General features: G+C 60.2%; 1 protein-coding gene across 3 annotated transcripts in view; it reads right to left on the reverse strand.

The window, feature by feature from the left end:
- Positions 1 to 567: 567 nt before the first annotated feature.
- Positions 568 to 12,029, reverse strand: part of STARD8 (StAR related lipid transfer domain containing 8) — a 42,508-nt gene continuing 31,046 nt past the window's right edge. For all 3 annotated transcript variants that reach the window (XM_032123969.1, XM_032123971.1, XM_032123970.1), the window contains 13 exons: positions 10,277 to 10,348; positions 8,858 to 8,939; positions 7,714 to 7,777; positions 6,088 to 7,427; positions 5,273 to 5,446; positions 4,656 to 4,815; positions 4,192 to 4,390; positions 3,850 to 4,060; positions 3,565 to 3,679; positions 3,082 to 3,297; positions 2,644 to 2,861; positions 2,308 to 2,484; positions 568 to 2,199 (listed from right to left, as the gene is read on the reverse strand). In XM_032123969.1, the coding sequence (XP_031979860.1) occupies positions 2,082 to 2,199; positions 2,308 to 2,484; positions 2,644 to 2,861; positions 3,082 to 3,297; positions 3,565 to 3,679; positions 3,850 to 4,060; positions 4,192 to 4,390; positions 4,656 to 4,815; positions 5,273 to 5,446; positions 6,088 to 7,427; positions 7,714 to 7,777; positions 8,858 to 8,939; positions 10,277 to 10,348 (3,146 nt within the window). In that variant the 3' untranslated portion in view covers positions 568 to 2,081. The remainder of the gene's footprint in view (positions 2,200 to 2,307; positions 2,485 to 2,643; positions 2,862 to 3,081; positions 3,298 to 3,564; positions 3,680 to 3,849; positions 4,061 to 4,191; positions 4,391 to 4,655; positions 4,816 to 5,272; positions 5,447 to 6,087; positions 7,428 to 7,713; positions 7,778 to 8,857; positions 8,940 to 10,276; positions 10,349 to 12,029) is intronic.

The raw sequence follows: 12,029 nt of genomic DNA on the forward strand, positions 1-12,029 counted from the left end.
CACCGCAGGATGGGAAGGGTACCCTCTCCAACCCAGTGCTGGAGCCTTGGCCATGGGTGGATTTGGGACGAGCCAGGGCTGCCCCATTGTCTCTGCCCCCATTAGTGCTAAAAGCAAGAGCAGTCTCGCTGCTGCCAATCCCACACTTTAGCCAAGCTCAGAGAGGGATTTCTTCCTCTCCAGGCTTCAATCTTGCAGCCTTCAGCACCATCATCTTCACCTACTCCAGCACATTCTACTCTATTCCCACCACTGCTTCCAAAACAGTGGAGAGAGGCGTCTGCTCCAGGGAATTCACCAGCACAGTTCTGGTGGTTCTTCTTCACCGGCATCACTGATGCTGGATGCTGATCTTCCTCCTCAAGCTGCTCTCCCTGCTGCAGGTGGCAATGCCAGGAGAACCCCAAACCCTGGCAAGGCCCTGAAGCACAGCTGGATATGGGAAATGCTGGGTTTGAGTCTCTTCACCCACGCGGGGGCAGCCCCAAGGCCGCACATTGCTCAGCCCTGGGCTGCTCCAATGCTGGAGAAGCCCTGAGCACAGAGGTTTCCTCATCAGCCAGGAGATCTTGTTAGTAGTTTATTAATTGCACGGATGGGAAGAGCAGCCCCGATCCAAGTCAAACAACTGCTGCAGTTTCATATGATACAAAACAAAAGTCCCTTAAATACAAAATACCCAGCTCTAAGTGAGCATCACCTGGTGCTGAGCTCTGCCACCAGAGTTATATATTAATATTCCACCTGTACAAGTATTTATAGATAGAAAAAAAGAAACACTTTAAAAAAATACCAGGAGAAATTTTACTCCCCCACATGTTAGTTATATATTTTTTTATATATATATATATATAAAATACATATATATAAAAACACAGACTAGAGGCTGATTTGTGCTTTTTTTTTTTTTACCAAAAGACAGACAGTTACGGCCCAACTCACACTGGGGGTCCCCAGCTCATGGGTCGTGTTGCCTCCCAGTTGGAACGATGTCTGGGAATTTGGGTTCCTGCCTGAATGGAGAAACCAGGTCATCTCCTGGGTGCTCACAGCTCTGGTGAACAGTTCCTTCATGAAGGGAAGGAAGAAGGGGTGGAAAGCAGAATGGATGTCTCTGCAGGGAGTAGGTGGGCATGGGCCATGTGTAGCTGCCCAAAGAGGGGCGAATCCCAAACAACTGCCCCTCCTGCCATCCCTCCTCCCTCTCCGGGTATGGCCCTCAACACTGAGGGCAGCACAAAGGAGGAGCTGGTCTGGGGAGTCTCTCCCCACCTCGATGCCTCTTTCCAGGCATTGCCCCTTCCCACTGAGGCGCGGCTGCTCTGGGGCTCCAGCAACGTCCTGCCTCATGCAAGTAACAGGTCGGCTGGTTGAGCGATGGCCTGGGCTTGAAACGCGGTCCATCCACCCCTCCTCCCAGTGACACCCAGTGCAGAGAGAGGGCTTTTAGCCTAGGAAGAGCAAGGCACAGGAGTACAGGGCTGCTTCTTCCATGAATTCAGCACCAATGCTGCAACAGGTTCCATCTGCCCCTCAACAGGGGCTGGCACTTGAGCTGTACCTATGTATCCATAGGCAGCCCCCTCCTCCCAGAACAGCAGCCCCTTCCACTACCACACAGTGACTCCCTGGCTGTCCCCACCGGGTGACACCACACACAATCCCCTCCTCGCTGCCCACCCTCCACTTCCCGACCCCATTTTGCGACCTGCAGACACGGCCCCATTTTCCCCGCTCGCTCCTGCCACCTCACTCCATGCTCCTTTGTCCCTGCCGTTGCTCCTGGCTTGTGTGGGGGGGCCCAGCTCCTGCCACAGGTGCATCCAGGGGTCACCCCATGGCCACTCTTTCCCTCTGCTCCCCCGCTCCTCCTGAGGGACACCACAGCTTCCCTTCTGCGGCCCCACAGCCCCCAGGCCATGGGACAGGACTGCCCAGCCCGAGGTGAAAGGATGTTTATAAATATGTGCCTCTGTCTCCTCCTCCACGGGCACTGCCCATGCCATGCTTCCTGCTGAGAGCCCCAGTCTGGATCCACTGGCAAGTCCATGTCTGACAGGACAGAGCATCTTCCTGGTGCCTCAGATCTTTGTCTCAGGGCCGTTGGGACTCAGGGCTGGGAAAGAGTCTCGTATCCTCACCAGCTCCATGGCACAGAGGTGGCCAAAGACCCTGTTGTACCACTCGGGAGACCGGCCCCTGGAGAAGGGAAGAGGCAGGAGGGGCTGAGTGGGCAGGAGAGACCCTGGCAACATCATGGAGCAGCACATCCTGCTGCTCCATCCCCTCCCCAGAGGGCCCCGTTACCTGAGGTCAGCCCTGCAGATGTGGGTCACCCGGGAGCGGCCCATGGCGCTGGGCTCGATGAGGTACTGGGACGTCAGCACGATGGCCTTGACCCCTCCCTCCACCGGCACCTTGTCGTGCTCCACCGAGAGGGAGCTGAGCAGGCAGGCTCCCCGCGGCAGGTCCGTGCGCCAGCGCCTGCAACAGAGCGGGAGTCACCATGTGCCCACCATGGGGTCCACAGCAGGATCAGACACCGGGGGAGCCCACACAGCCCGGGCTGGAGGAGATGGGGCTGGAGCAGAGGGGATGCACCAAACCGAGCCCAGACCCCCCACGGGTCCCGGCCGCCCTCACCGGAGCACCATGCAGTCCCTGCGCGGGTGCGGGGCCATGCTGTCCGTCACGTAGTGGTACACCTCCATGTCCTTGTCCAGCGCCTCCACCACCCTGCTCTGCAGCAGGTCCTCGTCCCACAGGTGACGCTCCCGCAGCACCCGGTGCAGCACCGTGGCGGGAGGGGCCTCGACATCTGTGGAGACCTTCCACAGGCGCAGAGGGTGCCCATCCCCGACCTGAGTGGATGAGGTGGGGGTCACACAGACTGTCTGTCCCGCAGGACCCCCAGTGCTAACCCCTGAGCAGCTTCACTGATGGCTCCCACTGCCACAGAGCAGCGCAGTCCCATCTGCTGGCTAGTGAGGGATGGGGTGGGACCTGCTCTGGCTACTGGAGAGGTCACCCCATACACATTTCCCTGCATGTTCTCAAGCCCTTCCACACAGTGGCATTTACCTTTTTGCAGGACAGCTCTGTGTTCAGGGGCCCTGCTGTGCTCAGCCACCCCTTGAATTTCTCTGACGACTCTTTGAGCAGATTCTGGACACTCTGCTCAAAGTAGGAGTGTAAATCCTTGCTCTCCCCCTGGCACACCAAGTCAGCCAGGGGATGGGGATAAGCGTCTGCGGCCATATAGGAGCTGCTCAGCTGCAGCAAGATGTCATGGGAGACCTGCAAGCCAAAAGCACACGGATGTTCAGCAAGGCAGAGGGATCCTGTGGGGACTCTGTGAGTGGTCCTGGACAGACAGAGAACCATAACTCATTCCCCAGGGAGTGGGGAGGATGGACATACAGCCTGAACCATCTCCTGCCCCAGGAGATGCAGCTGGGCTTGGCCCCAGGCTGATTGGCTGGTAGCAGCTGTCCTCACCTCAGGACTCCAGGAAGGTCACACCTCCCACAGGCAGCACTGGGCTGGGACACCATTGCCACCCACCTGGAAGAGCTTCTTGCAGTCAGTGATCATATGGGAGAGCCCCTGCGTCGCAGCCATGTTCTCACTGAGGTCCTTCTGGTCCGGTTTCCCCATGGTTCCCCTCTTGTGTATGGCCCTATAGATACATATGCCAGGTAGTGCTGGCACCAGTGGGCACCTCTAGACCCCCATGACTCTCACTGGTGTCACAGAGCAGAGCCAAGAGCACCCCGTGTCTCAGCATTCCCTGCTGGCCCCCTCCCACAGCGGGCAGGGAAGGGGCACTGGAGCTCAGCCAGCCCTTACCTGGGCGATGTGCTTTCCTTCTTGGACACATTGAGGTGGAAGATGGAGGGGGCCAGGCACACAGCCAGGTTCCCAGCCGTCATCTGGTTCTCCTCGGCTGAGGCGATGTCGCTCAGGAAATAGAGCAGGGTCTGCAGCACCTCCCGGTTCTCGTCTGGCATGAGGATGATGGCAGCCTGCACTGCCTGCAGCCGCTGCTCCTTGGACACGACTGCGAGCATGGGGCAGCGTCAGCTGGGCCTCCCCACGGCCACCACCCACCCGCTCCCGCCACCTCTGTCCACAGAACGGAGGGACCCCTCCTCCCCGAAGACCTCGAGCTGCCCCCAGCCCGGCCCTTACACTGGTAGATCTGCAGGAAGGTGTCAGTCAGCTTGCTGGTGAAGATGGGCTCGGGCAGGTCGCGGAAGTACTGCTTCAGCAGGTCGGCCACGTCGTACGCTGACTGCCCCGAGTAGTTGACGTTGTCGGGGCTGGTCTCATTCATGTGCCGGAGCGCCTGGATCCGGGACTTCACCCCGGACTTGCGGAAAATGCCAACCTGCCGGGGCAGAGCAGGGGGTGAGCAGGCACAGGCCTGGGTGGGCACCCGTGGGACAGGCAATGACACTCCCTCCCCAAAGTGCTCATCCCTGAACCCAGAGGAGACACTGAGTGAGGGATGGCCAAGGGGACACTGCTGGGTTCCCACAGACAATCCCACCCTCCCACTTCAGCACACACCACAAGAGGTGAACAAAAGGACCCCGAAGGCTATTTTTTTCCCCCCAAATCCCAGTGCTGCTGCCCGGCAGCCACGGCCTCACCTGGTCCAGGCACTGGCTGCGCAAGTAGCGCATGGCCTGCTGGATGCTCTGGGGCAGGGGCTGCCCTGTCCGCTGCACGTTGACAATGGGCGGCACCCCAAAAACCATCTTGTCCCGGTAGTCAGGGACTTTACTCCGCTTCATGAACTTGGGGACAGTCCTGCCGAGTGGGACAAAGAAACATCCATGCAACAATTGGTGCCCTCAGTACCCCCTCACAGGGGGAGCAGGACACTGGGAACACACACACATTTCTGCAGTGTTTGCAATACAAGCAAGGCAGCTTCCCAGCAGGAATGGCAGCACTTTTTATTAAGCCAAAATGCTTTGATGCTTGGCTATGAAAATAAACCACTGTCCCACTCTCTTACGTTGCTGCAGCACTTTTAATGCCCCACGGACACCTGCAGCCCCCCCAGTGGCAGATGATGCCAGGAGCCCCCCTGGATGCCCAGATGATGCCAGGAGCCTGGGGCTCAGCCCTGGCTCACACTTGCCAGAGCAGAAAGCCCTTGGTTTGGCTTTTCCCCTCCACACCCCGAAGCTGCCCCAGGCAAGGGGCACAGCACGAGCTGCAGCCTGTGGGCCCCGTCCTGGTCCCCCTCGCCCCAGCTCACCACGTCCAGGCCTGCTTGTGGGGCACGGAGTACTTCTCCATAATGGCAGTGAGCCGGAGCAGGGAGCACTTCTGGAGCAGGTTGAGCTGGGCCGATGACTGGCGGTTGATTTCCAGCGAGGCCGAGTTCAGGCTGGGCCGGTGTGAGTTCTGGAAGCTGTGCCAACGCAGCTTTCTGGGGACACACAGGACATTCCCAGCTAAGGAAACCCCCACTGCTCTCTATTCCTTCATGGTTACTGCCACGTCACCCTCCAGCACCAGCCAAACTGGGTGAGGAAAGCCACAGAACTCGGCAGCAGCCGTAGCTCTCCTGGGTAAAGCCCCAGGGAACACTGGTACAGGGATAGGCACGTGCCTCCTGCGTTTACGCTTGTTATTAGTTAATGAAAAACCTTTGAATCACGGGTCTGTGCAGGCAGACAGGACCGGCAGCGGTGTCCCTGCTGGAAGTGCTGGCAGCGGTGGCAGTGGTGTCCTGCGGCCACCAGAGCGCACCAGCGCCCCGCGCTGCGCTCCCCTGCCCGCACCGTGCGGCTCCAGCAGCATTCCCCCGCTCCGCCCACTTCTGCCTCCCGGGAAGGGACGATCGTCCAGGCCCCCGAGGACGGGATCCGGCGCTGCTCCCCACACCCATGGGCTGTGCACCCCTCCCTGCTGCAGCAGCCCCGTCCCTGGGAGTGTTCACGGCCAGGCTGGACGGGGCTTGGAGCAATCTGGTCTAGTGGCAAGTGTCCCTGTCCACAGCAGGGGGCGTGGAACGAGATGGTCTCGATGTTCCTTTCCCACCCAAACCATCTTGGGATTCTCTGATACCTGCAGGGTCTTGTGAGTGATGCTCCCACCCCCGAATCTCGGCGCTCCCGTGTCTCAATCTCTTCAGCCTCGTTGAGGGAGTTCCCGGTGCTATCAAAGTCACTGGCAGAGGTGCCAACATCCGACATGGACTGTTCTTCGAAATGCAGGTTGGAGGGTTCCCCTCCCGAGTCCGACTCCTCCTCATCCTCCTCTTCTTCGCCCCCCTCCTCCCCATCCAGGCCAGAGGAGATGGCTTTACACCAGAGTTCCACCTTCTGCTGCAGCCCCCACATGTGCTGCAGGATGTCGTCGAGGTTCTCGAAGGTGACCTCCCCGTCCTTGCAGAAATCCTCGCTGCTGCCGAACTCCGGCACGTTGTCGTAGACGCTGACGCGGCTGCCCAGGGAGCTGCAGGAGCCGCGGCGCCGGCAGGCAAAGCCCCTCGGGGAGGACGAGCCCTCCACGCTGCTGCTGCTGCCGCCCTCGCCCAGCCCCACAGCCGCGCTCCCTGCGTTCCAGTGGGCCAGGGAGCTGCCGCCCAGGGGACACAAGCTCTCGATGGAGAGGGATTTGGGGAAGGTGCCGGGCTTGTGGTCACAGGGGATATAGACCAGGCAATCGCCATGGCGAGCCCGGCGCTGGCACTCGGCAGCAGTGGCCGTGTCGTAGTCCTCCAGGTAGACTCCGCTGCGTTTGGGGTCAGAGCTCCCCTTGGTGCCCGCGGGGCCGAGCAGGCGGTTAGTCCTGTACGATACTGAGAAGAAGTGTTTTTTGCTGTGGAAAGAGGCAGGTATCCCTCTTTTAGAGGAGTTGGTCCTGGTGGCTGCAAGGTCCCCATTACTCTGCAGGGAGCCCCATCCCGGTGGGAGAGTGGCGCTGCTGTGTGGAGCCACCCTCCTGTCTGGGCTGGGTCTCTGCTTGTCCTTCCTCCGCAGGGACTCAATCCGCTTCAGGAAGCTGCGAGACCGTCGCTTCTTCAGCTTCTCCTTAGAGCCCCCTCCCTGCCCCGAGGGCTGCTCCTTCGCAGAACCCTCGCTCCGGCTGCAGCTGGAGGCGTTGACAGTGGCACGGAGGGGGGACGGGGGCTCGGACGGCGTGGCCGCAGTGCCTAGTGTGCCGCCCGTGCCACCCACGCTGCCCACGCTGCCCGTGCTGTGCAGGGACGTGGCCTCGGGGTTGGTGCTGAGGTCCGTGAGGACACTCTCACGGCTGGACACCGGGTGCATGGTGCAGCTCAGGGCCTCTGAGCCCTGGGACAGGACATCAGCGGACCCCACCCGGGACCACCTTTTGCTGTCCCTCTGGAATGCCCACCGGTTGCTGATGGCACACTGGTCTTCCTCCTCAGAGTCTTCATTCTGTGGGCAGTTGAGAATAGGGGATGATCAGTTGGCTGGAGCCAAGGAGGGTCAGCACATCCCCACACCTCAGAGGGGCACAGCCACCAGCACGGCGCCAGGTGGGGAGGAGAGCAGCGTGTTCACTCCCTTTAACCAGCTGGGGACCCCTTTGGCAGCAGAGGCCTCCAGGAGCCACTCTGTGCCCAGGGCAGTCCCGCAGCTCACCAGGACACTGCCCTGCCATTGAGCACATGATCCCCTGCACCCCTCAGCCCCTCACCTGCCTCAAGCATCCGGGCCTTACCTGTTTACGCTGAAAGTGAACATCCAGCTTCATGGAGGCACAAGTGTTCAGGGTCATCAGCCTCCTGCAAGAAACAGAGCGGCTTTACCCTGGTCCCAGCCCCTGTCCCAGCCCTGCTGCGGACACAGGGATGGCTTTGGCTTCTTTTAATTTTCCTGCCTCAGAGCCTTGGCTGTGCCTGTCACCTGGCACTCGCTCCACGGGTCAGAGGGACACCCGACCAACAAGGGGACAATGCCAGCAGATGGTATCCCAAGCCAGGCCATGCCCATGCCAGCTGCTGGGGCCACTGGTTCTGCAAGTGGGCAGGGGTGACCTGCTCCAGATTATTAAAGCAAAATCACCTCAGAAACTCCTGCGCCCCAGACAGGGAATGACTAAAGGACCTGAAAGTTCAGAGAGGGAGGGACAGGCGGAGATTTCCCATCACCTCCTGCCTCACTGCACCCAGGAAACGGCACGGGGATCCCCTCCTGCCCAGCACAGCAGCCTCTCTGCCGGGAAATAAGAAACAGACCTTGTTCCCACCTCTTCTCTGTTCTAGTGGGAGGGACAGCGCTGAAGCGCAGGGACACGGCTGTGATGACGTGTCCCGAGAGCTAAGGCAGGGCTGAGTCACCCTCAGCAGCACTGAGTGACACACGGCCCGTCCAGACAGACCATCCGGTCAGCGGCCTGCTTTGGGTGCCAGCTCTGGCTGCCCGAGTCCCCCACACGCTGCTCCCTGCACACCACTCCAGGCAGCTCCCGCGGCTGCTCCCAGACTGCAGCTGCAGCAGCGCCGTGCCCAGGTGGAAACGCCCGGCCGGGCTGCGTTGCCCGGTACCGGGATGACCAGCGTCACACGGAGCATAAAAACCTGTTGTTTCCCTGGAACCACCCAACACCAGCAACGCTCCCTGATCTGAACGACGGAGTTCTCACTGCAGAGGGAGCCAAAGCGCTGGAACGGGCTCTGAGCCCACCCAGGGTGCAAGGCAGGCACCCCACTGAGCCCACCACTCCATCAGGCACCCACTCTGCAGTGCCCACTGCCCCATCAGGCACCCCGCAGTACCCACTGCCCCATCAGCCTGGACAGCTGCCCTTGTCTGTGGCACATCCCCGTGCTGATTCCATGTGCAAGGGGGCAAGGGAGTGTTACCTGCACAGGGATTTGAGGGAATCCTGGTCCAGGAAGCTGTGGTCCTTCTTCACAGCACTGATGTCAAGAGGGAATGATGACTCTGGGAAGGAAAGTGACATCAGTGGCAGATCCCGAGCCAGCTGCTCCATCAGAGACAAAGGGCAGCAGCGGGCATGGGAAGAGGAGGAGAAACCCAAGTGGCTGGAGAAGACCTGGAGGTGGTGCATGCCCAGGGTCCCTGGGCACAGCTATTTCTAGGTATGATATGGTGCCTGAGGGCCTCCATTCAGTTCCCTGCTCATGCCTGTGCACTCAGGGACAGCTCTGCTGGGATCGTGCATGTGGGACCTGGACCCTCCACCCCAAGGGTCTCAATCCATCTGTTCATGAAGCCATGGAGTGTTATCACCACAGGAAGGGAAACAGAGGGAAACACTTGGAGGATGTGGGAAGTTCTGTAGAGAGAGGCTGGAGAAGGGTTGGTTCATTCCTGGTCTCCAGCACCAGCACCGCTCCTCGCTGCCCAGCTGTGAGCACTGTCTGGGGCCAGCACCTGGGGCTGGGTATCCCGGCAGGAACCCAGCCTGTCCTTGCACGTGGGGCCTGCCTCCCAAAATAGGCACTGGCAGCAAACATGCTGCTCATAAAGGCATCACCGGGGGGCTGGTGCTGCGGGGGGCGGGGGAAATGCCCAGCCGAACAATGGCCGTGGCTGCGGCCGCCGGAGCCCCGCTTCCCGCTATTGTCCAGCCAGACGGGGCCGGCTGCAGCCACCGCTCCTCGCACCGGCCCCGGCCGGGATCAGGATCCCAGCACGGCTTCCAAGTAAACACAGCTGAGCCTCAGGCAAGAGCCACCGCCACAGCCACCTTGCCACTGCCCTGGGCGCCTGGCACAGGAGCTGGGAGTAGGAACGCCGGCTGGGTAATGCCCATGCCCTGTGACCGAGGAGGCGCAGGGACATGGTCTGCTCCAGGCAGGGCTCGCTGAGTGCTCAGGAAGGGCAGGCTGGAGCAGGGCAGGGGTTGTGGGAATGGGGAGGGATGGAAGGAGAGAGAACACGCTTGCTCTCCACATTACCTACACTGGCTGCCCCCACGCTCCCACCCACGGGAAACACTCCCTCTACCTCTTCAGAGCTGATGGCTCTCCAAAGCCTGGCTGCCCTTGGCCGAAGCAGCCGCCCCAGGATTCCTCAGAGCCCTGCCTGAAGGGGAAAAGTTCAGGAATGCAGGGAAGTTAACTGGCTGGTTCTCCAGGCCATGGCCAAGGGCTCAAAGTGTTACACACACTCATATAATCAAGTGAACAATCCCCTCTGTTCCCTCCTCTCCCTGGAGCTGTGGGCGCTGTCCCTGCAGCCCCGCTTGGAATCTGGATGAGATACAGGCTCTGAGCAGGTACAGAGCAGGGTCAGAGGCAGGAGGCAGCTCTCACCTTCGTACAGCTGGGCATACTGGGGGAATCCCGCTGCCCGTAGCCAGTCACACGCTTTCTTGGCTTCAATTTCTGGAAGAAAGCAAAGAACCAGCCTGAGCATCCCACTAGCAGCAGCAACACATCCAGAACGCAGCCCACTCCCCCCAGAGCCCTGACACCGAGCCCACGTTCCGTGTGCACAAAGCAGAGGAGATGCATGGCTGCAGAGCTGGGGGTCCCACCAGCAGCAGGGTCCTGGGCAGACACAGCTCAGCTGCAGCTCTCTGCCAGGACCGGGCAAAGAGCAGGAGGTGACAGTGATGCCACCTGAATGACAGGGCCACAAGACACAGTTTTAACCTTCTGATGAAACATTTTGTTTCTGAACCCACCAAACCAAACACAGTTCTTGGCCAGGCAGGAGAGTTTGTAATCATGAGTTCAGAGCTCATCAAAGCTCGGGGCTGATCACTTCTGCAAACATCCCCTAGAAAAGTGTGCCAAAGGAGCCCTTCCTCCCCACCTCCTTCCCACCACCCAGCCCTTCCCACCTCTTCTTCAAGCTGGTGTTCATCCCAGTGGGCACCAAACCCCTGGTGGGGTTCCTCACCCCTCACCCAGATGGTTCCCACCCCTCACTCAGGGATCAGCCTCACCCAAATGAGCCCATTCAGCAGCCAGCAGTATTTCCCGGGAAATTCCTCCAATTTAGAGAACTTGAGGGAAAGCAGCCCAGAGCTCCCGAAGCCACAGCAAGTCATTGCCAAGTGTCAGCACCCATTGGCCCCATGACGTTTCTACTGCTGAGGGTGACAACATTTGACCTCAAGGGCAGAAAATCCCTTGGCAGCCTCAGGGTCTGGCCCGTCTCTCCTGGAGGCACCACCCAGCACAGAGTGGGCTGAGGCCAGACCCACCCAGCACTGGAATACCCCGATTCCATCCCCATCTGCCCACTGCCTCGGCCCAGAGCTCTGGCTACAGTTTGCATTCCCAATTGCAAGCTTACAGCAGTGAAAAAAAAAGCTCCAAATAAGCAGCTCAATTCAGGACAGGACCAAGCCAAAACCCTGGACCCAAATACTTGGCAAGTTTTGGGAAGAAGTTTTGGAATGAGCATCTGGATCTGGGTCCAAACCTCACAGCTGTCATTAGCCATGCCATGAGTCCTGCCAAAACCCAGGGCTGACCCCTTCTGCCCCCAACAGGGCTCAGACCCAGCAATCCCAGTGGAGAACTCAACCCTGGAGCTATCCCGGGCCAGCTGGTCCACGTGGAGCACCACATCCCTCCCAAAGAACCCGACACCCCGTGGGCAGGGCACCCCATGGCTGCATCTGTCCAGCAGGAGGGCACCAAGACTGGTGGTCCCTGGGAATGCTCTTTGGCCATGCCAGCTCTGGCAGCAGATCCCTCCCACACTCCTGGGGTGGACAGGACCCAGGGACAGGCATTTCCCACAGCCCCTGCCAACGGACCTGCCAGTTCCCGCTCCTGCTCAACTCTGCTCCCCCTTCTCTCCCAATGGAAATTCCATGGGGCCAATCCCAGCCAGCGACTGCAGCTCCGTGTGCCCCCAGCCATGAGCAAAACCACCAACCTCCCACCTGTGCCATGGATCCTGCCCCAGGGACGGGTCTGGCAGAGGGCAGCAGGAGCAGGGCCATGGCAGCGCTTACCCCTGCCCGCAGCAGGGCTCAGCTGGTGCCAGAGCATGGCTGGGCACCGACTGGGGCCACACCGGAGCCCGGTGACACCCAGCGTGGCCACA

The sequence above is a fragment of the Corvus moneduloides genome, chromosome 14, assembly GCF_009650955.1.
Source record: "Corvus moneduloides isolate bCorMon1 chromosome 14, bCorMon1.pri, whole genome shotgun sequence".
NCBI classification, from domain to species: domain Eukaryota; kingdom Metazoa; phylum Chordata; class Aves; order Passeriformes; family Corvidae; genus Corvus; species Corvus moneduloides.